Source organism: Thunnus thynnus, chromosome 12 (assembly GCF_963924715.1).
Source record: "Thunnus thynnus chromosome 12, fThuThy2.1, whole genome shotgun sequence".
NCBI lineage: Eukaryota > Metazoa > Chordata > Actinopteri > Scombriformes > Scombridae > Thunnus > Thunnus thynnus.
In genome coordinates this window covers 12,423,043-12,450,522 of record NC_089528.1, presented here as the reverse complement: position 1 = coordinate 12,450,522, position 27,480 = coordinate 12,423,043, and the positions used below count along the sequence as shown (strand labels likewise).

At 41.1% G+C, this 27,480-nt stretch overlaps 2 protein-coding genes across 2 annotated transcripts; both read right to left on the bottom strand.

Annotated features, from left to right (window-relative positions):
* Nucleotides 1-124: 124 nt before the first annotated feature.
* On the bottom strand, nt 125-16,287 carry LOC137194017 (segment polarity protein dishevelled homolog DVL-3-like). Its single transcript, XM_067605526.1, has 15 exons — nt 15,715-16,287; nt 13,651-13,720; nt 10,053-10,168; nt 9,108-9,220; nt 8,431-8,566; nt 7,606-7,696; nt 7,366-7,435; nt 6,942-7,081; nt 6,158-6,234; nt 5,899-5,966; nt 5,618-5,767; nt 3,846-3,977; nt 3,291-3,458; nt 2,882-3,085; nt 125-1,431 (listed from the first exon to the last, which is right to left on the bottom strand). Exons 1-15 carry the CDS (start codon nt 15,873-15,875, stop codon nt 1,073-1,075), a joined length of 2,055 nt encoding a protein of 684 aa, XP_067461627.1. The 5' UTR covers nt 15,876-16,287; the 3' UTR covers nt 125-1,072.
* Nucleotides 16,288-18,600: 2,313 nt separating this feature from the next.
* Nucleotides 18,601-27,029, bottom strand: copb2 (COPI coat complex subunit beta 2). Its single transcript, XM_067605525.1, has 22 exons — nt 26,882-27,029; nt 26,318-26,455; nt 25,536-25,622; nt 25,039-25,165; nt 24,733-24,881; nt 24,433-24,579; nt 23,869-23,968; nt 23,602-23,744; nt 23,126-23,325; nt 22,918-23,028; nt 22,670-22,758; nt 22,471-22,577; nt 22,174-22,317; nt 21,847-21,977; nt 21,385-21,592; nt 21,105-21,215; nt 20,754-20,968; nt 20,512-20,650; nt 20,067-20,204; nt 19,797-19,874; nt 19,450-19,611; nt 18,601-19,086 (listed from the first exon to the last, which is right to left on the bottom strand). The coding sequence occupies exons 1-22, from the start codon at nt 26,882-26,884 to the stop codon at nt 18,991-18,993; spliced, it is 2,823 nt and encodes a 940-aa protein (XP_067461626.1). The 5' UTR covers nt 26,885-27,029; the 3' UTR covers nt 18,601-18,990.
* Nucleotides 27,030-27,480: the final 451 nt, after the last annotated feature.

The following is a 27,480-nucleotide window of genomic DNA, read 5'->3' as shown; positions in this document are numbered from 1 at the left end:
ACAACATACTGGGTCACAAATTTCAAACATATGCATTCACACACACACACACACACACACACACACACACACACACACACACACACACACACACACACACAGAAAAACACAACACAGAGCAAAGTTAAGTCATAAAACTATATTTATAAATAAAAAGACATTTTTCCTTGATAAAAGAGTAGTGTGAAAGACATGGTAAGAATTTTTTTTTCCACTATACATTATCACAAGACAGAGACTGAAAATGCTCTGGTTAACAGATGAAAACGCAGTTATGTAGTGTAAAAATGACTCTTGAAGCTGGATGTTTAGCGTTGTAAAATGAAACTAGTTGTGACCAACTACGTATATAATAAAACAAATGCATTCTTACAGTAAGAAGGACTGTGATTCTCTTGCACTACATACAGTTTTTTCCATTTCTTTCTCTCTTAAGTCAAGCAAACGTTTAAAAAGTCTGAATAAGGTTAACAGTTAGTGTTCATTTCAGCTTTCTTTCAGGGTTTTTTTTTTTCTTGTTAGAGGTCAGCAAGTGGGAATTGTAAGAACCAGAAGGAGGGAAGAGGGTTTTTTCTCGCTCAGTTTTTTGGACGTGGACAGGGGTGGGGGAGGACAGAGAATGTTAGATAAGGAAAGCAGAGAGGAGGGAAGAGTGAAGAGAAGAACAAATGAAAAACATCCATGTAGAAAAGCGCTGAGTCATCTCCCCCAGCTGTCTGTTTCCACCGTCTCCCTCCCTTCTCTTGCTCTTTTGTCCTCACACAAACTCTTCCCCACCGAGGAGCGGAAACTGAGAAAGGCGCTTTGGTTCCATCTTGAGCGAAGGGGTTTCTTCACTGAAGAAAGTATGGCCACTACTACTAGGAAGAAAAGCACAAGAGAGGAGGGACATTTTCTCTCAGCATACAAAACAGGATTGGTTCCATTTCTGCTTTTAGGAAGTGGACTCGAGGCCTTGGGTTACAGCTTTTGCAATCTTCACTTCCTTCCGTCCTGTCATGCCATCCTTCTCAGCCCTGTAACGACATGAGAAAGCCCAATCTGCTACTCTTTGATCGGCCTATAACATGCGTCACATCACATCAACGAAGAACTCTCCGGCGTTGCCCACTGCCATTCGCAGGGACTGCCGTGAAGCAGTGAGCTCGGGGGGCACAGAGACGAGCTCCCTGCCTGGTGGGGCGCCGGGGGCAGCTGTAGACAGATGTGGGGGTTGGGGGGGCAGGCCAGGGGGGCCGTAAACGAGGCCTGGCCCGTAGGCTATTAATTGGGAGTTGACACTGCGGTGGCTGACAGAGCTACGGACGCTTCGCTCACTAGGGGGAGCTACCGAGCGCTCGCTTGGAGCTCGGTGGCTCCTGATCTCTGCGTCGCTGCCGCTGCCGCCAGATTTCCGACCCTCGTTCTTGCTGCAGTTAGAACCGCTGCTTCCTGTGGACAGAATAGAGCAAACCGTGATTATTAACCATGTATGATGTACAAACATTTTTACATACACCATTTACTTAATCTGAGTCATCAACATGAGCCACTGACTCCCATCCCAGTGAAGTGAGGCAGGCAGAGCTGACCCACTTTGTGGAAGACTCTCAGGAGAGCTGCATGACTAATGCAGACATGGTCATGGAGCATTCGCTGCCTCTCACAGTCCAAACAGCTTAGCTATTACCGAAAGCAATTACATGTTTTCATTTGATTACCGCAAAAAGCCTTCTTGTTTCTGAGGCACGTTCCACAGACTGATAAATTTAAACTATAACAGTTTATATGATTAAAAGGCATTTCCTGACATCTGGAAAATGTACTTGCCATCAAACCCACACACAGATAAAAAGAAGACACAATTTATCATCTTTGTGTCTATTAGAGGGCTAGATATTAGCATAAAGCTTGGGAAAACTTGAGCCTTAAAAACAACCCTGACACTGTCTTATTCATATGTTGTATCTTGCTAGCTTGTAAATTATTCAGCCAAATGTTCACGTTATGGCAGTGTGCAACAGCAGTGTGCAAATCAGGACAAGATGTCTGAGATGTTATGTGCAGTCAGTGGGCTCAGCTGTTCTCCATTGCGTAAGCAAACTGCTCTGAAACCACAATGTCTGTTTTTCTATTTCTACATGTTAAATAACATGTAAATGAGGCAGCTTTAGAGCTGTTTGGAAGGAATTTTTTTTCTTCACTTTCGACAGAGCCAAGGTATTTCTTTCAAGACTTTGAGGAAAGCTTAAGTAAACATGTACTGGACTCTTTTCTGTATTGAAAGAGCAGACATTAAACTCGTCAACCTTCTCATGTGACTCTGGATTAAGACAGCAAACAGGAAACAAAATCTACTTCTAAGAGCAAGTATTACAAGAGGAGTTCAAGATTTTGTTTTTGTACTCCCTCTGTGCAAAGTGCTTTTTAAAGTGATACTTTAGCCAAACTCTGTTACTGCCGGCCTGAAAAGTGGTTGTAAACAGTCTGCAGTTTGATCCCCCACAAAGAAACAGCTGTAGTTCGCATTGATTCATGTCAGTTTCAATGACTATGGTGGTGACAACTTTTCACCACTTCCATGTCAATATCACCCTCTTAGCTATGTTCTGCTAAAACTGTGTTTTTCAACACAATGAGCTCATAGATGAACAGAGGAGAAGTGGAACATGCAGCAGTTTGAGAAGTTTCTATGGATATTTTGATACTTCCCATCCAATCGATTGTAAGTGAATTCAAGCTGATCAATTCCTCACGAAGGAGCATAACGACAAACTGTATACAGCAAAATTTCAAGCCTGCAGAGTTGAGTGTTCTATACTCAAAAGACAGATCCTACTGACTGGTCTTCAACATGTTTCGAATACTCTGATGATGTATACAGACTTCAGACTGGACTCACCACTGTGCTGGCTTCCTGCACTGCCAGCGCCTGGTCCACCGGGGAAGGGCTGTGACAGGTCGTAAGGATGAGGAATGGGGAACTGGTAGGGCAGAGCCATGGGCCAGGGGGCTGCCCCTGGGTGTGGCAGAGGGGGCAGAGTGTCGTGATCTGAGGCTCCCCCACTGGAACCATCATGGTCGTGGAGAGACAAGTGGGTCATGTCTGAGGGAGACAGAGGAAGAAAACCGATTTAGGCGTCTACATTTACACCCAATGTAGGATTAATAAAGTTTGTCTTGTGTTACTCTACAGTAGTTGCAGAAAACACAAATACAACTACACCGACATACTTTGGAGATACTTGCGTTTACTGATACTGACATTCCAAGCAGATTTTATCTAATCAAAGACTTCAGTGTTCACTTACTGCCGCAGAGGTCTCCAAAAACATAGTAGCACTGTTCAGAGAAGGTGATCTTGTTGACGGTGTGTCGGATGTAGCCGGCCTTCAGCAGGTTGCTGGCGTATTTTCGGGCTTCACGGCGATCTGAGAACCCTTCAACATGATGGAAGAGCCAGTCCACCACATCAGAACCTGAGGACACAAAGACACACACATTTTATTGTGAATCTTACAGTTTTGCTTTCACATTCTAAGACTAATTCATGATATAGAAAAAAACGGGGATTTGAATAATCTATATTTAGATGTGACATTTATTTGTTCACAGCTTAAGAAATACTATTGCTGTGAGGTGCAACTCGGAACAATAAAGGAATACTACATTCATGGATTATTTGACATTTTATCTAAGAGGCTTTATTTCATCACTTTAGCAACATTACTGAAACACTGACGGTCACAATCTATAAACTGAACTGAGCATATAAGAAAAAGAGATTAATAGGTGTGCATAGTGATGAAGGAAATAACTTTTAAATAATAAATGCCGGATCATGAGGTCTGCTATAAAAGACTTACCGATAAAAGCATTAGCAATGGTGATCTTGAGCCACATCCTGTCTCGAACCTCCAGACCTGACTCTGGGCAGGCCATGGCCTTAGCAACTGTTGCCATGTCGCTGTGGATGGAGAGGTGGAAGTCATCGAATCCTTGGAGAAATCAGAGGACACATGTTCAAATTAACATGGGATCTGTTTCAAATTTACACACATATATGAAATATGTAGATGCCTTTGTTTCCTACTTGTTAACTGGACACCTACAAAAATAAATGTTGGTCTGTTTTAAGAATTTGCCTCGAATAATATTTGGTTTCCTGTGGTCTGGACTGTAATTTGATCACAAATCAGACTGGATTAAGCTTGATCTTTGTTTGACTTGGACTAAAAATGAGCCGGGTCTTGACAAAACCCCAACAACAGCCTGAGAATAATGAATCTAACGTCCTCCCTAGAACACCATTACAGACTCCGATATTATCTAACTTTGATTTTTGTTGCATTCCAAGATGAGAAATTTTGTGATTAAGTGTTGTAATTTACTTTTTGGTGCACCCACTTTTCCCTTGACCTGCCTCATCAACTTCCACTTCACTCAGTGATTTCATTCATTTCACATAATGTCTCGAGACAGTCCCCAATAAAAGGGCGTGAAAATCTGTTAGGAACATTGTGGATGTGACAGCTTGATGTATATTTTCATTACTTTTTTGTGTCCAAAAAAGTTGTTTCCCATACATCGTCTAGTTCAAACACTTCTCACAAACATTACTATGGTTCCTTTTTTTGCTTTACAACTTCTTGATGGGTATAAATATACACATAAAGTGGATTTCCCTCTGGTCTTTCAGAGTTGCTGTTGTTGTCAGCCCACATCAAACAATAGTCACACCCTTTGTTTGGCTGCATTCACTGCATTATGTAGTGTTAAGTGTTGAATCTATTTTGTGTGCAACAGATTTCTCTCTGTATGATTGAGAAGACTAGTGCAAAAAAAGTGAGTACAGAAAGAGGAACTGATTTTCAGGGGCCGACACGAACTGAACTCAGAACTCAGAATGGTTTCTTCTTTTTAACTTCACTGTAGCTCCGTTGAAAATAACTTCTGGCATCGATACAGTTGGCCAATTCTCCAAAGCATTTAAAATAAATTACCATTAAACTGACCCAAAAATGCAAGGTACACCAGCATTAACTTTTTTTTGTTTTACCAGTGTTGAACTGATTTAGATTTTTAAAGGATGTGATGAAGTGAAATTTATGTTCTGTAAGAGAGAGGAAATCTGAAAATATGTGAATCAATTCAATATTGGCCAAGAAAAGTGTTTCAAGAGGAACGAATCTTCCACCGAAAGAAAGACAAACACTTCGCAGTCCTTCCAAAGATTACAGGGAGAAGATGAAAGTAGTGAGTTATGGCTCCGTTTTGACAAGTGTTATTGAGCAGATGGAAGCTAGATGTGAGGCTGAACACAGTAAAAGCTGGAACAGAGACTAGTCGCTGGAATGCAGTGAGAGGGCAAGGCAACTCTCAGCACAAAGATTTACTAACACATCTTGGGAGGATACTGATATTACTGCATTTTTGGAGGGCGGGGAGGGAATCCAAAGTGGTTGAGAGCCGAATGTTGAAAAAAGTGATATTGCAGTCCATTGCACGATGAAAAAGCACTATGTATGTAGAGTGAAGGCTGCATTACGTAAAGCTGCCTCCAGATTTGGATAATAAGCCGTAACAAGCAGCTGCGGGGGGGGGGGGGGGGGGGGGGGGGGGGGGGGGGCTGACTCACGTTCAGTCTCGGGGATAGAGCTGCTGATGGAGGAGCTGGTGGAGGTGACGGTGCTCATGGAAGGGCTCATGCCATACGCAGGGTATACCCCGGTCATAGCCGCGGTATGAGACACCCACGCGGCTGGATCAATGGGCCGGATTGGCTCACCTGCATGATGAAAGGTAGAGTAGGAAGTTAGTGTTTATGATCTTACAGTAAAATTTTGAGCCAGAGAGACGTGCACCAAAACAGAAGACCTTGTGTATCATTGTTGAAATGATACAAAAAAAACCACTCACTCCTAGGCAGAGCAAAGCAGCTCCGTGGGTTCGGGTCCCAGCACTTGGCCACAGTCAGAGTAATGGGGCTGGTAATAAACACAGAGACAAAGTTTACACACAGACAGTTAAAACTGACCTAAAACACACAGGATGTCTCATCTTCAACTTTACTAGGATTCTGTTATGTCTTTGCTTTGCACCTGTGTTTTATGGAAGAATATTTCTATTTATTGCCGTTACAGAAGATGCTTTAGTGTATTGCCTGTTTGCTACTCACCCTGGCTTGTGCACTATGTCCCTCAGTACTCGAACCGCATCATCATTGCTCATGTTCTCAAAGTTGATGTCGTTCACCTACAGGGGGATAATAAAAAAAAAATTAAATTAAAATTATGACAATAAAGAACGAACCTAATGCTAAATCGTTTCCTGTATAAAACTTTCACAGTCTCAATGTCGCTCCAATAAATCCCCATTGCACTAATGGGACTGGCAGTGTTTCAACGTGGCATGCAATATTAGATTTTAGGGGTGGGTATTTAAGAAAGAATGAAAATGGAAATCACATTAGAGCCACAAACACAGCTGACTGTCCAATAAACTAGTCACCCTATAACACCATGTGACGCTAGAAGGTTATAATGTGATTGAGATAACATGGCGAGAATGGGAATAAGCTGGAAAAAATGAACAGATTAAAAAAAAAAATGTTTCAAAATAATCTTAAAATCACCTGTTGAGTAATTATATACTGCTGCATGCAATTGTGCCATTTCAGAAACAGTTCAGAAATATGTTTTTTTTTTTTTTTTAATCCTTAACACATGCCTTTTTGTTTAGAAAAACCTTTGATTGCTCTCACATTACTAAGTTCTTACACACACACACACACACACACACACACAAACACACACACACACACACACACACACACACACTTTCCTGGTCCAAGTCCCAGATATGCACTGACACACATTTTTTTCATCCTCTGTGCGTGAGTGTATGCGTTTCCCGTTCTCTCTCTCTCTCTCTCTTGGTTAAAGACTCATGCAGACACACACCTGCAACAGCATGTCTCCAGGCTCTATGCGTCCATCTGCAGCCACAGCTCCTCCCTTCATGATAGAGCCGATGTAGATTCCTCCATCTCCCCTCTCATTACTCTGACCCACAATACTGATGCCCAAGAAGTTGTACTTCTCTGTGAGGTGGAGACGAGCACACAATATGCATTCAACAGAGCATTAGTAGTTAAGTGAGTTAGGACAGAAAAGACTGTAATGGCCTGCATCAATAAGCAACAAATCACACATTTGTGTACTTTCCTCTCTTATGAAAGGATTTTTTTTTAACTCCAACATTATTCAGTTAAGTGGCTCAGTAAGTGACTGTATGGAGACTTTATTCAGAAAATCAGGAGGCTCTGTTTATCCCAAAATCAAATTTCACTCACTGTAAAAATTTCCACAAGGCTGAGTCACTTACCCATGTTGAGGGTGACGGTGATGATGTTCAGAGACATGGTGGAGTCTGTGATGCTGCTGAATGACGACGACTGGGTGGAAAAATGATGAAAAATGGGATTAAACAAAGAACTGTGATGAGAAAAATCTCACACAAAAAGTCACAAACTTTTAGTAAAACTTTAATATTATTATAAAACTTTAAAAAAAAGTCTGTGGCTGATTTCCAGTCCTGTGTGCACAAGTGTGTGTGTGGTCTCACCCTGTCCATGTTGGAGGCCTTGGGTTTCCGTCGGCGACGGCGGTGTCGTCTCATTAGACGAGAAGAGCTCTGTTCAGTGGAGCTACTAAACCTGAACAAAAGAAGACAGAAAATCATGACTTTTTAGAAATGATGCATACACATGGACATGCTCTTGCATATGAGCTACTAACATAATATTTGTTGCCATATGATTGTATAACTAAGGAAATTATACCATACTGTATATAACTTTGCTTGTGAATCAAGTTAACAAACCATGACAAATCATAAAGTGAATAAAAACACCTGGACAGAGACAGAAGCTATTTGTCCCTGAGTAATTTATCCCACCATCAAATTCAAACCTCTCCGTTACCTACTTAATAAGAAACACTTTAACCACTGAAACCATAATGAAAGCGATGCCTGCCAGGAGTCAGGACTAACGGTTTATAAAACAGCATCCACTTCATTGCGAAGCTATGACCTGAGTTATAAATCATCAGCTGGCACCAGTATGTAGACATTTTGCTGAAGATGAAGCTTGATAAAGCTTTGATCTAGAACTATCGGTGCTGCAAATAAAGGGGAAAAAAAAAAACATCCTGAAAGATGCCTAAAGACTGAGAACAGCAGTGTCTGTTGAGTGGGTTGCAGATATTTCTACGACTCCTGGAGGGGAACCAAGGGGGTAACTGCAAAAACCACCAGACAATTAGACTGTACTAATCTCTGCCAAACCCCCATCAACTGTGATTCCAGATGCATTCCTCAAGCCAAATGTCTTTTCTCATTGGGAACCGCATTTATGAACAAGCTGAACGGCTATGCAGAGCATCTGACCTGCTGGTTGCGTCGTCATCCTCTGAATCAAAGCAAGAAGTGGACTCCAGCTCACTGCTCATGAAGGACGAGCAGCTGTCGTACTCGGCGCCTCCACGTCCCATTGCCCGTGATGAGTAACCGTTCTGCCTTCCACCTGTGGCCGGGACAGCATAAGAATGGCACATATATACACAACAAGTGAGAATTTACCGTTTATTAAAAAAAGATAAAAGCTCAAAGAAATTACACAAATGAGAGATGGCTACTTTAGGTTTTCAGATACAAAAAAAGCACAAATTTACATCAACTAGAACTGTGTATATATATATAAATTACTTCATATCATACCTGTTCCTCATTGATCTGTGTCTAATTAATACATGGGTGTTATAATTATGTGACACTTTTCATTGTTACTCAAGCCTCTGCACATATAGCTTGCGTACAGATTCATAGAATCTGATAGCAGCAGAGAGGAGGGCTGCATCCCTTTAGTCATTGTGTATACACTACTAGATCACATTTATGCCATTCTGGGACACTCATTGCGAGGCACGCGTAAAAAAAACCACCAGATGCCGGTCATCAACTGCCAGATGAATGGAATTTAAGTTGTGAAAATTGTGGAAATAAAGCTGATACGTACTCTACCATGAAAACAAAAACAAACACATATAAGCAAACAGCTTTCTGACCGTGGTCATTAGCGTGTTTCCGTCGCGGCCTCTCCCTCTCTCTCCTCTGCGACACCATGGAGCCAGTCTCTGTGTCGTTGTCCAAACTGTCCCGACCGCTCGCTGCTTTCCCACTTCAGACAGAGACGGTGCACAGAAGTAAGACGATATGGACAATCTGGTTTTACCATTGATTACATTGCATCATTATCAGGGCACTGAAGTTCATTTAACAGCCACTAAAACAAATGTTTATGTCAAGTGCTTCTTGTTAATCGCATTACAAACTGTTTCCAGTAAACTGCCTTCTCTGGTATAATACAGCTGAGGTTGGTCAAATATTTAGAGAGATGAGAACTCCAGCAACACTTGTAGTATGAAGAACAGCTTTATTAGTTGACCGACGCGTTTTGGCTTGTGGCCTTCATCAGGGTCACGAGCCTGATGAAGGCCACGAGCTGAAACAAGCTGAAACTCATCTCTCTAGACTTCTTTTCCTTCTCTGTGCACCTTGGAAGTAGGTGAAGTTGTGCCAGAGACCGTTACTCTGCGTTGGTCAAATATTTGGCAAGAATTGTAATTGTTGTGTTGGATGACTTATTTCTGTCTGGTGAGAATTTCATTTTCATTACTATCATGTATCTTCTACACACTTTGCAACAAAAGAGTTTAAGATCTAAAAGGATGATCAACAGAAAGAATGAGTAACAGAAATGAACCGTCCAAAAAAGGTAGATGTTTTTCCTCCTAGACAGTCACAAGGTGTCATTCTTTTTCCATTCAATTTGCCATTTCCCATGTTACTACGGTTATTAGGAAACACAGAAGGACTCATTCAAGACACATGCACAGAACACAAAGTACACATGGCATGTCTCTCTTTCACGCACACACCCCCAGAGTCAAACATTGCGCAAAACATTTCTCCTGCGCACGAAAACACAAAACACATGCACATATACTGACTGGTAGGAAGGTGGTCTGGAGTCTCCGATGCCCCCGGTCCTCTCCAAAGGGGGTGCCTGCTCTAAACTGTCTGCCACTGAGCCTGCGTCTGTGTGGGCTCCGTCTCCAGAGACCAGCTATTAACAGACAGAGAGTCAGGTCAGTCGGGGGGGGGGACAAGACAAACACTCACACAAAAGAATACACAGAAGAAGTGGGCAGCAGATCCACGTCAAAGCTCTGCTATGTTTATATTACACCACGTTCAAGAGCTGTATGGTATATCTTGTTATACTGGCACTGCCGTATGGACTTGTAACAGAATATGACAAATTGTAATTTCAGTGTATAAATAAAACTATGGCAAGAGGAAGAGGCAAACCAGCTGCTCTATCTAAAAACAGGAAAAATTAGCTGCTGTTCAGATTGCAGTGTCTCGTTAAATTTAAAAATGTAGTTGTCTTCTACTAATTTCCAGCTGACAAAAGGCAGCTGATTCAAGAGTTGAGAAATAGAGATGCTGTGCCAGGACTTGTGGTTTGTCTACCTGACAGCATTACTTGCATAAGTTACCAAAGCGTGGGAAAAAGTGGGATCCGATGGACCATGACTGTGTTTTCAGGAGAAATGATATGACTGGTAATCTTTGCCATTAGCCCATTCTTCCATTTAATTTTCCATCATTTGCTTTTTAACTCCTAACACATTCCAGGGAGCATTAGTCCTGCGTGCTCAAGATCCTCCTTTTTTTTTTTTTTTTTAAATTCTGTCGTGTGTCTCGAGTTGTGCCGAATTTGGATCTTGTCCACATTAAAAATGAAGCATGTATGATTTGCACGCAAAAACAAGTTTAAAACAACATGAGATCAGTGTGAAACTGTGTTCACTATTAGCACGCAATGGTTGGTCGAGAAGCTAGAATACGCTAGCTCTTTATGTCATAGCTGGGCTATTTATGACTATGTACATCTAACTGTATCTGTTAGATGACACAGTATAAAAATAGAAATGTTTCAACTTGAGTACAGTGCAAAGAATCTTCATTTTCACTTCATGTTTGCAGCACATCTAGAATCACATTTGAAGTTAATCACTTTGTATGTTTGGTTATTTTGTACACAAGGGGTGCAACTAACAATTATTTTTTATTAATGATTAATAATTTGGTCTATAAAAAAAGTGAAAATCCATCACAATTTCCCGATCCAAGCAAATTCCAAAACCCAAAAGATATTCAGTTTACTGTAATGTACATCATGGAGAAGGAATAGGTAAAACCTCACATTTGATAAGCTGGAACCATCAAATGTTTGGCATTTTTGCATGAGAAGGTTAAGATTTTTTTTTTTGTCAAACAACTAATAGATAAGATATATTATCAGCTCGAACATAGAGTGTTAAAACCTAATGCTATGAGGGCTGGACAGGTAAAAAGAGTAATGAAATAATAGTGATGCTTGTTGTGCCACTTATTTTGTTTATCCTTTTATCCAGTTCATACCATATATGTTGTGTATCTTTTATCTGCAGTTTACAGGGAGTCTGTTCAGCGTGCACAAAGCAGAAACATATATTTTGATTTTTACAGTGGGCCAGCTGAGGTTCACTAAGATAAGCTACAAAAAATAATTTTAGACAAACATGTTTGTCAGATGACTATAAAATATAGCAGGCCAGACTGTGTGAGCTGGCCTGTTGTGATGATGTGATGTGGTGATAGCAGGCCAGACCCTCGGACCCCTGAGAACAATCAGTCAGGTTATTGAAACAACAGATGAACAGTGGAGACAAACAAATGGACACACTGCAACAGAAATAACATTTCATTGTACATGGAACATTTCAACAACCCCCAAGAGATAACAAACATATTCACGCACACGCACACACACATACACACACACACGAAGAGAGGAATTGGTTTTGAACCGCAGCCAACCAGACCTCCACAGAGTTTAATGAAAATGACCACAACAGAGGGACGTATCAGGACGAGCACTCTGGATTACACACTCAGACGTCTAGAGATAACACTGTGTTGATGACTCTCAAATAAAAGCTATAATCATAACCACGCTGTGCGAACTTAACCAGATGCATCAGCTCTTCACATCAAGACACAGAACACTCTTTCTCTCAACTTTATTCTCTCCTCCCTGTGAGATTCAATCTTCTTGTTAGATGCCATGCAGTGAGGCTCTTTGTTATAGAGTATTTTCCTCCTATCCTGTGATTTCACTTGCTCTTAATCCAATTTCAATGTAGAGAAGAGAGGAAGGGAGGCTGTGCACCGGCACCAGATGTCTCTTGCATTGTGGCGACAGGAGAATTATTGCTCAGAGCCTCTTTGTGAGATACCACATGCAAGTACCTGTTATGTACAGACAGGCGACAAATTGAAGGAAAAACCAACATTAAGTGTCTTAGTAAGGTGTTGGGCAACCATGTGCTCCCAGAACAGCTTCAGAACACCTTGGCATTGATTCTACAAGTCTCTGAACTCTGCTGGAGGGATGAACACTATTCTTCCAAAAGATATTCCCTCATTTGGTGTTTTGATGATGGTGATGGATGTCTAACACACAGTATAACAGAGCCAGTGGAGCCCTTCACTGTAGGGGTCAATCAATCAGGGCTGTACAGTTCTCTTGGTGGTGTTGAGAATATGGTGAGGATGATTCATCTGACCATATCACTTTTTTCCACATCTCTGTAGACCAGTGCATATGGTTTTTGCACCACTGAACTCTCAAATATGCATTCATCTTTGTAATGAGGGGTTTTTGCATTGCAACCCTACTATAATATTCCTCTCTATGTAATTGTCGACGGACTGTTCTTGCTGACACAGTCTGATCATGTCCTGCATTGACATTCTCAGTCACCTGAGGAAGAGTTGCTCTTCTGTTTTTCCTTACATATCGCACTAATGTGCTGTCAACCACAATTTCCGACCCCATTTACTGATGTCTTTCCTATAGATCTAAATGCAGATGTCACTTTAGTCACTGTTCCTATTGAAACACCAGCCAGCTGAGCAGTCTTTATGACTGAAGCTCCTGCCAACTATCACTTAAATCTTTTCTTCTTGCCATCTTGATACGAAATCAGAATCAACTGGGCCTGCTCAGCTTTTTTATTCCTGCCACCGATCATGACTGGATGTTAACTACTTAATTGTACCATGCAGTACACCTGTGTGGAAGCATCTGCATTTGTTATGTTTCTAAACTCATTTATTCAGGTTTTTCCTTTAATTTGTCACCTGTCTGTATGTGTTGACTAGCATGTGTGAGGATATGAGATTGCTGGGAAAACTAATGCAGCTCAATATCTTAAAAGAGCTTAAAAGCACAAGTACACAGAGAAATAGCGGGTTGTTTGTGTGTATGCCTTGCTCCTAGGATCATCATGTGTTAATGATATTATCACGCAGATGCATAAGGCTTCTCCCTAGAGACAGAGTATGGCTGTGATCACTGGCCAACAGATGGGAATCATTGTTATACATGCATGCACAGTTGCAACACCGCCACTTAACCACACAGACAAGCCGATGGCAATAAAAAAAAATAAACAAACCAAAAAATTTTTACTCCAGGATGTATTTTGAACCTACCCATGACACCACACGTCCATTAAAGCAGGGCAGCTTTGCGTTGTCGTCAGATATTTCCTCCTTTACCACCCTGTAAAGAGAACAAAGCCTTGTTTCAGTAAACCTCTACCGACACAAAAGCACTCTCAAGGCAATAAAACATGAGGCTGCATTTGAAGGCAATGGAGATGGGCAACACTTCCATCAACCAGGACAGACACTGACAAATGGGACAACCAATGCCGATTTAATAGCGGCCTTACTGCACTATTGTTACACACTGCCAGCCACAGATTTACTGCCTTAAAACATTGCCTATAGAAGACAGCAATTGCCGATTCTTGTCTGATGACAGCATTTCAACAAATCCCTAAGTGTTCCTGCAAAGATACAACAGGTCCTTGATGGTCTCTAGGTGATATCTGCATTAAATAGATGGCTAATCTAAAATGTGACCACAGTAGAGAAACAACATATCTAAGGAAAACCAAGAAAAGACAACAGCAACAGTGCTATCTGGCCTTTTTTTTAACATTCTAGATCAGTCAATCAAGATTTTACAGTTTTACACATTTAGACCCAATAACACTGTTCCACAAAATCCCAGAGTCAGAATATTAGGGGGGAAAAGCCAACTTTGCTATCATTGTCATGTATTGTTATCTCTTAATCTTTTTAATGCTATGTGGTGAAGCCAAAGATAATTCTCCACAAAGTGAACAATTAAGTTCTTAACTAACTGCATATCAGAGGATATCAGCATAGACCTGGAAAACCAGTCAAAAGACAGCAACTTTGAGATTAGCTTCTGCATTATGTATTAACAATCCTTGCTGACTGTCTATCCATCCAATGCTTATAAAAAGGGAAGTTCTTGGATCTGAAAGTGACATGTGAGGATTTCCTAGGCCAACAAAGCTCAGCTGTACTCAATTCAACCAAGTGAATTCCAAGCAATTATCAATCAATCAATCAATCAAGCAACAGATTGCTCCAAGGCAAGAATCAGATGATACCTACACCTTGTCATACAGACGAGGGGACAACTCAGTCCTAACTTGCATTTAGCAAGTGCCTCAGACTCCTGCTGCTGACAGGATTAGTTCCTTTTAAAGGAGAAGGAATAGTGGTGCTCACTGAGAATTTCTTTTAGAGTCTTGATAAACACGAACACCAGTTTCTATTCCTGTCTGACAGGTTGCTCAATCTACAGCAACACAGCTTTGAGTAAAGGTTTCAATACTTTATTTACAGAGTATCCCTCCACTCCTCACAACATGAATAGCTGTGGGTCCTTTCAAAACATGCCTGTCCCACTTTCAAATGTGCAGAAGTTGTTGCCCCACCCTCGTTTGAGTTTAGCCAAAAACAACAGGGGGAAACCTGGCTGAAGTGTTTAAAAATAGAACATTTCCCCCTTTTTACTCTGCAGAAGAGACACTGTCCGGAGGAACATAAAATGTCTACTTTTCCAGCCATGTTTTAACACAAAAGGACCATAAAGCTGCCAGAGTGATGAACAGGGCATTCCTGTGTCCAACTCTGCATTCCTCAGGCTAATAGACAACAACAGCAGGGGCCTGCTGGACTCACTGACTTCAACTGAAACTGCCCGTTTACACTCTGGCATTATCCTGTTAGCACAAGCTTTCTATACATCTGGCAGCTCCTGACAGTTAATAACTGCTTATTATCGGTGTTGTCAACTAGTCCTGTTTATATGTTATCTGAAACAAGCTAAATTGTCATTCAGGACTTTCGCTAGTGTTCATGAAACTGCCAAATACCAAACTTGGTCAGACAAAGTCAAGGCACAAGACGTATAAGCTAGCCACAGAAGCAATGTAAACAAACGGGGTCGGGACGCTAAACAGACCTGCTAACGCCGCTAGCAGCTAACAAAGGAACTGCAATGCAAGTAGCTAGCTGGTGATCGACAGCCAGGTAACGCTAAAAAAACTGATGACAAGCCAGCTGGCTGAGATAGCAACTAAGTTAGCGTAAATCTAGCTACTCTAACGCTGAGAAAACACAGGAATGATACGCTGAATCCGTGTTAAACGCAATAAACCCGTTAACAGTTACCCGAAGTCATCGTCCATAGATTTGAAGAAGAATTTGTAATTTGGCTTCTTGAGGACGTTTTTGAAGTCTGCCAGAGTGACTTTGTCCGCCGGCACAGACAGTTTAACCAGATATGGTGTCTCCTGGTCGTCGAGGTGGTAGATAATTTTGGTCTCCCCCATCTCGGACTGTGGCTAAGGCGAGGCAGGCAGGGTGCATCAAGCCGAGGGCCTGGCAGGCTCCCTCTCGGGCCCCGACTCCCCGTGGCGCTGGCGGCGGCTGTGCCGTGGTCCTCCCGGCTCTCCCTGGCTGACCGACTCGCTGCGTAGCCCTGGTTCTCGTCTCTACGCCAGCTCGCTAACGTTGCGCCTGCCTTTCAATTCAAAACTGCACCTTGCTCCTCCACAAAAGGTCCGAACACTGAAGCGCGTTAGTTCCCGTTTGTATTAAACTTCCGATACGCTTTAAAATGATTTAAAAACAGTTGGAAAATGCAGGAAAGATCAGCAATCTTGGAAGCGTCGGTTTTCCCTTCTCGCAAGCTGCCAAGCTCGGTAGTTGCACACGAAACTGCACAAAATCGTCCAAGCCTGTCTCAAAGAGGCGCCATCTACAGGAGAGGAGGAGAGCTGCGGCTCTGCTTTCCTGCTGCAGTGAGTCACCAGAGGCGGACATACATACAAGGGCATGAAGCCCCTGCAGGCCAGAGGGCCACCTTCATTTGGCACAGAATATTAAATGAAGTTTCATTAGCACCTAAATAAAGAAACAGCAATAATTCCATCCATCCATTTTCTGCCACTTATCCAGGACCGGGTCACAGTGGCATTAGACTGAGTTATGAAACCAGACATATTTCTCCCCTGCAACGCCCTCCAGCTCCTCCTGGAGGATCCTAAGGCGTTCCCAGGCCAGGAGAGATATGTATTCTCTCCAGCGTGTTCTGGGTCTGTCCCAGGGTCTCCTACCTGTTGGACGTGCCTTGAACAGCTCTAGAGGGAGATTTCCAGGAGGCATCCTAACCAGGTGCCCGAACCACCTCAGCTGGCTCCTTCCAATGCGGAGGATCAACGGCTCTACTCCGAGCTCCCCCAAGTAATTGCTTATTTTAAAGTAAAAACGTTGCACTTGTGGTGATGTTTGAGAGAAAGTCACCTGGCCACCAAAATCATCCTTTTTGTCTAAAACCACTTACAATCACAGGAAGGCTACAGCCTGATTCAGCATGCACTGGGAAAAAGAAACTACATTCAATGTTTGAGGGATTTGGGATGAGAGTATTTCATTTGATACATTTCTTACAAGTAAATAAGTATGTAATTAATATAACATCTTTGATTTACTTCATAAAATATTTTAGCAGTAACAAACAAGTAAATTATAAACATCCTCATCTGCATTTCAAGCAGCTCTGTAATGAAACTGAGGCCCTCCAGTACTGTTTTCACTTATTATGCCAGAATAGACCTCAGGGCTGTGTGTGTGTGTATACAGACAGTGTTTAATTGATTTCATCTTCCTCACACTTCTCTGTTATTTTGCACCTGCTTGGGGCTGGATAAAGTACACCTTAACCATTTTTATTAGTATATTAGTATTTTTGATGAACCACAGTTCCACTCAACTTCAACTTGAGCAGCCGTCTTAATTCCCTGTAGTATTTTTAACCACTTTTGTCATCAAGACTGTTTTCCCATCAGCAAACAACAGCAGATAATTTATGAGTTACTATATCACTCACATTTTGCAGCTTATTTTTGATATTTGAACAACAATTACATAATAACCAATTAATTCTGTCAGGGAGCCAGCATGCACAATATCAGAGCCATGACACTGGATCTACTGCAGTACCTTATTAGGTACACCTGTTATTTGTAAAATAGGTATTACCTGTATGTGTTATCTATCATATTCCAAATCTGTTAAAACCACAGCCAGTAGCAGAATATAACATCTTTATATTGGATTTTATCCTCTGGGAATGGATTTGTTTTCACACACAAATGTAGTACTGCTAACCTTCGGGGTTCTTTGTGGTCTGAAATCATTAAGTTTCCTTATAGTGTTTAATTTGAATCACAAAGAAGTTGGCCTGATCACAAGTACAACGGGCCAAATCATCATATCCTCTAGAAGATGATGACTTGTCAAACAGGTGTAACTAATGACATTAATAACAGGCACACTTATATGCAATTGAGCCACTATTAATGTCATTAATTATACCTGTTTCCCTGCTATAAGTCGACATGTCTGCAGTGATAAAGACCTGTTAGCAGCTTCTCCTTTGCTCCAACGATAGACAGATAATTCAAGATTCATTTATTACCATTTAACAACACAAGGTTGCATATAACAAAATGTAGTTTGTAGTCTCTTTACGCTCCTCACAAAAACATAAATTATATAAATGGATTAATATATAATAAGTCATAAAAATAAAACTTTTTTAATATTAGAGTGCAGAGGATGAATTGAGGAGTGTCACAGCCTGAGGAAAGAAGCTGCTCTGTAGTCTGGTGGTGTGACGGCAGATACTTCTGTATCTCTTTCCAGACGGCAGCAGAGTGAACAGTCTGTGGCTGGGCTGAATATTGTCTTTTAATATCCTTCGAGCTCTGTGCAGGCATAATGGTTCATTGAAGTAATAATTACTTGCTAAATGATCATTTTGGTTGCTTGATTGTACTCTTGGGATGATCAAAGTACATTTGATCTGGTTATGCTTTTTCTGCCAACTACAAAACTTATAATCTTGTTTTTTTATGCTGTTTTATGCAGTTTTCTTATACTCCTACAATATTTATATTTCATCATGTTCTGCCCTAAAGTGCTATTATAAAGATTCTGGATCCGACTGTAAAACTTGGTTTAATCATTAGTAAGGAATATGCTTAAGTCAAATTTGAATATATACAGCAACCGCAATTTATTGGACTGAATGAATTTTGATTTGCCAGTACAGACAACACAAAGCAAACAGGAAATATAACATAATGCTCAATGCAGTTAGTGAAAGGCTGTCAAACGATCAATAAATGGTGTACAAAATGGAGAGTCTGAAATAGACATGACATGTCTTTTCTTCTGAGAATAAAACATTACTGATATAATCATCATCATCATCATCATCATCTACTCAAATCCTGCCACTGCAGTAGGCGGACATGACAATATAATATTTTTACGTACAAATACAAAAAAAAAAAAAAAGGTGGGCAAGGGGTGTTTGGTCTCTCTTTCTGTTTTTAAATAAGCTCTGATGAGTGCTGGGGATCAGAGTGGTAGAAAGTCTCAATCATCTAGAAAGTCATCATCCAGGTTAACGTCTGTGCTGTCGATGTCATCCAGCTCCATGTTGTCCAGGTCCACTTCCAGCTCGTCCAAACACTACACACACGGAGACACACAAAGGAGTGAGCACGCTTATTCTTTACAAGTAGAATGACTATTCTATGTCTCAATCTATAATTTATGTTTAAATCATATTTTTTAAATGTTATTTTATGTGAACCACTTGTATTTGTATCGTATTAAATATTGGAGTGAAACCTCCAATTGAGAAAACCTCCTTCAGGTCATTTAAACAATTTAAATGAATAATATTTGATTAATTGTTAATTCATTCTGATTGAGAAACAGAGCCCAATGTATGTTATGATCAGTAAGAATCTCATCATATATTATGTTTTGTGTTGAGAAATAAAAAACTATAATCAAAACGATAAAAAACATGAGGAAGACAAGTCTCACCTTATCTTTTTCTGACTGTGTTTCCTCCTCTTCCTCTACCTCCTCCTCCTCCTCTTCCTCCTGTGGAGTAGGAGCTGCAGGTTCAGGCTGTGAAGGCACAAAAGCTGCAGGTGCAGCTTCAGGAGCTGCAGCCACTGAGGTGGACTCCTCGCTATCCTGTGTCTGCCGAACAGAATCAGCCAGATAATGAATATTTGAATGCAAATGAGAATTAGTTCATTTAGCTTTTATCGACTCCTTTTCTCTATTCTTAAACAAATTATGGCATGACTGTAAATGATATGTAATCAATTATGTGTGTACAACTATTAGATGTCAACAGAAAATGTTGGATACTGTAGACAAACCTTGGTGACAAGAGGAAGGAAAGTTTCTTTGGGCTCGTATCCCTGAGCCTCCTCAAGAATATTCCTGTCTTCATTGAGCTGAAAAAAAAAAGTTAGTGAGTTTGTTAAAATACAGGAGAGAAGACAGAAATATTGTTATTTTAGGATGGCCTTCCAGTATTTTACTATATAAAAAAAGGAATCATTGGTTAAAGTGTAAAATTATTCTCTAGAAACAACAGAACTGTCCTATTTGTCTATTTCAAACATCTCACTGCAACTGCAACTCACCGTGACAAGAGGATAATCTTTGGCAGGCCTGGTGTTGCCCAAGCAGGTCTCTCTGAGGAAATACTCAGCTGCAAAGGCTTCCTTCAGCCCGGGGAACAGATTCTCATACTCTGTAGGGTCTGCTAAGGACTCAGCCGCCTACAATGAAAATAGGTCATGTTCAAGAACAACACTCAGATGTCCACACTCCAACAAAAGAAATCTTCAGATGAGAGATTTTTATTCTCTTTTTAAAAAGGCAAAATCTACAATTGATGAACTTTCTGTCCAAACCATTTGAGTTGGGGTAAAATTCTGATCTTATAAATCTAAATAGTATCTATAACTACATACATTGATTGTTTTTCCAAAAGTGGCCAAAAACTAGAATTCATACTAAGGTCAAATTCTTTCCTGTAGCAATGTTGTTTCTATAGTTAATAACAACCCCGACAGCAGAACTGACCTTCTGGTTGACTTTGGCCAGGTTTTCCCTCCACAGTTTGACCACACGGGACACCTGGCTGGGCAGGTAGGTGCGAGCCAGGAAAGCAGCTTCAGGTAGTCTGTTAGTTCTGATCAGCAGCTCCAGACACTGATCCAGTCTGTGGGAAAAAAGACAATACGGAGAACAGTTACACTGGCAACCACATATTCAATTTACACACCAATGTCACCACTTTTCAGTCTCATACATCTGGTACTTACTTTCCCTGCAGGAAGTAGGTCATGAAGGCCACATTGTTCTTTCCATCCCTCTCTGCCCCCTCAGCCAGCTTGCCAACCATAGTAGCATTGCCAGAGGCTGTGGCGAGGAGGAGCAGGCCACCGTAATCCTGCGCGTGGTGCAGGCACTCCTGGGCCAAGCCAAATTGGCACTTACTGATAGCTAGCTCTGCTAACTGCTTCCACTTCTGCTCCGACTGCAAGGGTGAGAAAGACAGCAATGGATTAATTATTTTGAGAAAAAGGTGCTTGTGTTCATTTCTAGTGTGAAAAATGAGAACTATAGTGCAAAAAAGGGAAATGAAGGAGTTGAGAACAGAAGCAACATCTTACCTCTGCCTCCACAGCCAGCTGGTAGGCGATCTTCAGCTCTCCCAGCTGCAACGCCAGCTCAAACCTGTGTTCAGGGTCTGTGGACACGGCCAACGCCTGCTGCTTGAAACCCTGAGGAGGCAAGGAAACAAAACATGATATGAGCACAAAGTGTGTATTCCTTTTGGCTTTTTTAACTCTGTGAATATCTTAACAAAATACTGTATGTATTTACATCTCCTCAGTCACTGAAAATATGCCTCTTAAATTTGAAACAATCCATTAAGTGCTATTTCCTGACCTGTTTCTCCAGGAAATGGGCCACCCTGGTCCGCTGCTCTTTAGGAATTGTGGGAAGCACCTTGTCGGCCATTCCGAAGTCCCTCCTCATTACCGCAGTCTGGTACTCCAAGACGGAGACCAGCAGGGAGTAGCTGACAATGTTGAGCTCCTTGTCTCCCAGGTACAGACGGTCATCTTTGGGTATGTAACCCAGCAGGTACATTGTTCTGCACGGAGAGACGGCAGTAAATCATAAAGATGCAGCATCCTTCACAGCAATCAAATGCACTTTCAAAACTTAGCTGCTGTTTTTTTAAACTTTGTATGCAACTGTCAACAGTTAAATATATTTTTCTTACAAGAATAAAGTTTACAAGTTCTCTAGATATATGCAATGAGCAAACTTAAGTGGGTAAGAGATAACAATTTACTTGAACAACTAAGTCTCCTTTAAATTCAAGCCAAAACTCTATATTCTTACCTGTCCAGGTGAGCAATAGTGACAATCTCTCCTCCTACATAGTAGTTGAGTCTGTTGACAGAGCTGGTGTAGATGAAACAGTCTCCGACCCAGAGTCCAGTTTTCACGATTTCCTGGATCTCTCCCTGGACCTGAATAGAGATTAAATCAACAGTAAAGTATCTATGTGAAGTATTGGTTTATAGCACTATGTTAGACTTATGTTGTGCTATGATGAGTGTCAGAATTTGGAGACCTAACTTGAAGAGTATTTTCATGATTGTATGACTACTGTATTAAATACACTGACAGCAAGGGACATGTATACATCCATAGCCAGACACCCACCTCGAATGCATCCTCAATACCATCCTCTGTCACTCCTTCATTGTTCTCTTGGGAGGCAGCTACTTTTTCTGCCATGTAACGCAGAATGAAGAAGGACTCCTCTGTAGCGATGCAGACCAGCTCACCAGAGTCTGACCAGAAGATCTGGGGGTAGAGGTGAAGGTGAGGATCAGACAGAAAAGTGAGTGACTATGTTACAGTAGCAAAACAACACCTGGCAAGATTAAGTAACCAGACACACAAATTTCAAAATGTGTGGAATGGAAGACCTAAATATGAAAAGTAAGTCAATCTTACATGTTTTGGCTGGATCTCAATGCGGCGGATCAGTTCTGTGTTCTCCCAGTCATAAAATGCCAAGCCATTCACTGACCTCACCCCGAGCAAGAAACCTCCATTGATCCCTGCAGAGAACAATGGGAACACGTCCAGTGAGGAAGACAGTGAGAGCAACTTCCAAAACCAGAAGTCTGCTATAAAGCAATGTTCTTATTACCTTCAGCTCCAAAGTCAGGCTTAAAAGATTTCTTTTCTTTGAAATTCTTGAAGATTTTGACGATACTGTTGCTTTCTCTGATGGCATATCTGTTATAAACAAGAAAGTGTAGCAGTTATTCAATTAGTAGGAGGTAAATTTTAGTCAATCTCATGGCACTGTAAGAATTATAATTGAACGTTGCTCAACACAGAACAGATTTTGTGAACTATTACTAAACTAAACCTCTCTTCAAACTGAATACTTACTCAGACGAGTCGTGTGCCCAAACAAACTCCTGCGCTGAGCCAAAGCTCTTGTTCCTCAGAGCCATCGCGGTGTAGATGATATACTCTCCATCTCCGCACACCACAACAAACCTAGTGAGCACAAATACACATAAATGAGACAGAGCTCCTCTAATGGAAAATAGCAGTGTGGTAATGAGTCAAACATGTGTGGTGAGAGTATGCGGACCTTCCGTTCGGGTTATGCTGGATGGTTTGGGGGTAAATCTCACAGCTGCCCATGTCTTTTACAGCCAGTGGGAGCCTCTCTCCGTCCTTGATCTCGGCGTCACCCATTGCCTTCAAGTTGGCCTGCTGTATTTCGCTGTGTTTGGCCCAAATGATTTTCCCATTGGTGTCCATAGACATGGCCGGTTCCTCACGACCCACCTAAAGAGCAGAGAGAAGCAGGAAGGAGAGGTGAGGGAGAGAATGACAAGAGATCGTAGTGCCTGATTGGTCATGCCATGTTTTATATTTGTCATCTTTACACCTTTTGTAGATTAAATGCTAAATTACTTTTTTTCATGTCACCTGCAAAGTTTTTAAAAAAGTTTTTATAAATTACTGTCATTAGTCTTGACATGACACTTTTCGTAGTGAGAGGGAAGTATGAATTTTATCCTCATAATCAAATCTGATGAGAATTATTCTGCCTTTACTCACTTTGATAATGATGCTGCCTTCATCGTAGCCCAGCGCTACATTGTTGGAGCCCCTGAGGCCACACACACACCACACTCGCTCCATGCCATAGTTCAGTGTGCTTTCCAGGCGGTAAGTGCTAGAGTGCCAAATACGCACCGTACCTACAGAGGGAGAAAGTATTGTTACACAAAGCAAAGTTTAGTGAGGCTATATGAGAGATCTAGTGTGGGAATGTTTTTTTTTTTATTATTTGGGGAGGAAAGGACAAGTGATATTCTTGCTCACCATCCTCTGATCCAGTGATAATGATTGGCAGCTCTGGGTGGAAGCTGACACAGGAGACGTTCTGGGCGTGGCCCTCCAGAGTCTGAACACAGGTCTTGTTCTGCAGTGCAAAGAGGAACAGAGTTGGAGCAGTTTAATTATGTGGACATATGAATGTTTGCTAAAGGATGAACACAGAGAAGAAGCACAGAACAATGAGGAACAAACATCCATAATCTTTGGCTTTTCATCTAAACATAGTGTAACAAAATTCTACAACATGGATTTTTATATGGTTCTTCTTCAGAGCCATATAAAATTTGACTCAATTTATTTGACTCAATTATCTCTGAGTAATTAGTAGAATATCTGATTTTTTCAGGGAACTGAAGTCAAAATGTTGGGGCAAGAGGGAGAGATAGATAGATACTAGACCATCCTTCAGCTGGAAGTGAAGTCTGTGCCCTGCTTAAGGGCCTATTATTTCCATGGTCAGTGCTCTGTGACTGACCCTGATCTCCCTGTAAGGGATGTGAATGAAAAGAACACACAGACTTTCAGAAATGTAACAATAAGGTCTCTAACCTGGTAGTCCCAGATCTTGACCTGGCGGTCATCAGCCCCTGATATAAGGTAGGGCTTGTCTCCTCCACTGTAGTAGTCGATACAATTGACTCCTTTCTCGTGACCCTCCAAAGTGAAATTGGGAGACGAAGAGCCGAGCTGCCAAACCTGAAACAACACAAAGACATTATTTCATTATAAATGTGTAAGGAATGAATGAGCTTAATCTATCTATTTCGACGAAGCTGAAGTACAGAAACTGAGCGTCTGGTAAAATTAGCAGCAATAGAAGTGACAGCAGCAACAGGAAGAAGTTCCCACCTTGATTGTCCTGTCCAGGGAGGCACTGGCAAACTGATTATTGTCCTTGGGGTTGATGACAATCTGCATGACGTAGTGAGTGTGACCCTCAAACACCTGACTGCACGACCACTTCTTATCCCAGTCCCATAGCTTGATCAACATGTCATCTGCACAGACACAGAAACACATTCATGCATGTGTGCATACAGTAATAAATGTTCCTTTTGAGGACACTGGTGTATAGACACATTTGAGTGTTTAGTGATCAGTGAATCAGGAGCCTAGTGTCCAACCAATCATGACTTCAAGGCTTTACTAGCGTACCGCTGCTGGTGAGGATGTAGGGCTGGGTTGGGTGAACAGCGATGCAGCGGATGTAGTCGGAGTGGGCCTCAAACATGTGGACCCGCTCCAAGGTGTTGTAGTTGAAAACACGGATCTGCATGTCATCCTGTGCAGAGGGAGAAAAGAAATGTTCAAATATGTGTACAATTTACAGCCTAATCTTTTAGAAGAATAAGTAAATAAAGAGAAAAATTCAAAAACATTATAAAATATGCAGCTGGTATCAGTTATTTGAGTCCAACATATGAAGAAAAATATGTAGCAAGACAAATCCTTCAATGCTTGTAAAGCCTGAAAGCAAACAGTGTGACCACTGCTTAATATTTTACTGCACATGGCCAAATAATAGTAAAACTACACTAAATAAAACTACTTTGAGCTTACATTCTCATTTTGTTTCCAGTTTTGAGACTGCTGGTATTATAAGTGACTACTCTAAGAGTCCTGATCAACACAAACAGATAGATGTTACTCACCGCTCCTGTGATGACCCAGTTCTTCCTGGCCACAAATTTAGAGGCTCTGACAGGGAGGTCACACACCTCAAAGGTCTTAACCAGGGTCTGGAAAAAAGAACATTATTGGCCAGGTTAAAGTTGATCTATTTTCCGCATCATCACTGCTTCAGTGTGTTGGTTTTTCTTTTATACATTTAAACTGACACATTCAAATATGTACAGTGCTGTGTAAAAGTTTCAGGCACTTTATATGTTGAGCTTCTTATCCATAACGCAATATCATCAGGGAGGCATCTGATCGGTCCCAAATTTATTGTGCAGCATGACAACAAGCCCAAACATACAGCCAGAGTCATAAAGAGCTATCTTCATTGACAAGAAGAACAAGGAGTCCTGCAACAAATTATATGGCTCCGACAAAGCCCTGATCTCAACATCATCAAGTCTATCTGGGATTATATGAAGAGACGGAAGCAACTGAGACGTCTAAATCCACAGAAGAACTGTGGCAAAGTATCCAAGATGCTTGGAACAACCGACCTGCCAAGTACCTTGAAAAATGTGTGCAAGTGTACCTAAGAGAGCTGGTGCTGTTTTAAAGGCACCAAATATTGATTTGATTTAGGTTTCTTTTCTTTACTGCACTTTGAATAAGGTTAATTGACAAATAAAAACTATTCATAGCATTACTTTTGAAAGCATCCAAACTTAACTTTTAGTGCCTAAAACTTTTTGCACAGTAACGTTACTGTATAATTCAACATAGCATGTGAATTATACCCAGTGATCAGTGATCATACCTGTGTTTCGTGGTTCCACACACAGACACTGCCGTTGTACAGGCTGGCCAGCATCCATGGTTCAGTGGGATGAAGGTCCACACTCTTCACTCGGTCAGACCTGGCTGTCAGCCTCCGCTTAATGTCCAGCCTCAGAGGCTGAAAAGATGGAGGATATCAATGTCATATCTTACGCTGTTTAAACTTTCAGTGAGTGGCTTTAATTCAGCGTTAATTATGTGCTAAAAACCTCTGTAACGTTGGCAGAAACGTTAGGTCTGTTCGTCTTGCCAAAGTAATCATTTTCATGGTGACATTGAGTGAGAAATATGGTTTCAGTAATCCATAACTTATATATCCTATAATAATTCATTCGACAACATAAATATGGCGAACAACCAAGGTTAGAAATGTTAATTTCCGTTAGCTACGAGATCTAATGCTAACTCAAGCTAGTTAGCCGCTAAGCTATTTACAAGAGAGCATTATTTGAGACATCCACTGCGCTTTATAACATAAATTAGGAGATTCAGCGGACATGTTCGGAATCAAAATGTACTCGGAACTATATAGAATGTTTCTTACCATGTTTTATCACCGTGTTGTCGCAATAAGATCAGATAACTGTGGTGTAAGCAGCGGTAATCGGGGTCCAAATGTTGCGATTTCGGTGAACAGTGCACTGACGTGGAACTTCCTGAAGCTCAGTCTCGCGTGAGTTGCGTGCTGGAAATGATGACGTGACATGAAGGTCAGCTGTGACTGCCACCGAGACAAAAACATCTGCTCATCTGTCTGGCAAATAGGTATGCCATTATACCAAGATACTTTCATATACTGTCAATGAGGAGAAAATGGAAAAAGTCAAAGTTAAAAGAGAAGGAGATGAATAGACATAGACTGGAATAACTGTGATTTTCTTCATGTTATATGTTCTGAACGTTGTAGCACTTTAAGATTCACTGCAAATGAAGAGTGCATTACAAATTAAATGCATTATTATTATTATTATTATTATTATTATTATTATTATTATTATTATTATTATTATTATTATTATTATTATTATTATTATTATTATGTTTGGCAGATGCTTATTCATCTGGGCTATTCTCTTTTTCAGGGATTTATTGAGCAGTGAATTGTTCTTAGAGCTTTGATGGAAGGCACACATTACAATGCAT

What these genes read in the sequence shown, in the direction of transcription:
- copb2 (XM_067605525.1), bottom strand. An exon ending in ACTGGGTCATCACAGGAGCG is followed by an intron (nt 25,166 to 25,535) that starts GTGAGTAACATC and finishes CCCTCTGCACAG; the next exon opens with GATGACATGCAGATCCGTGT. An exon ending in TGGGCACACGACTCGTCTGA is followed by an intron (nt 22,759 to 22,917) that starts GTAAGTATTCAG and finishes TGTTTATAACAG; the next exon opens with ATATGCCATCAGAGAAAGCA.
- LOC137194017 (XM_067605526.1), bottom strand. Translation starts at nt 15,875, where the DNA reads ATGGGGGAGACCAAAATTATCTACCACCTCGACGACCAGGAGACACCA. An exon ending in TCCAGACCACCTTCCTACCA is followed by an intron (nt 9,221 to 10,052) that starts GTCAGTATATGT and finishes CTCTGTCTGAAG; the next exon opens with TGGGAAAGCAGCGAGCGGTC. An exon ending in CTGGAGACATGCTGTTGCAG is followed by an intron (nt 6,235 to 6,941) that starts GTGTGTGTCTGC and finishes ATCCCCCTGTAG; the next exon opens with GTGAACGACATCAACTTTGA.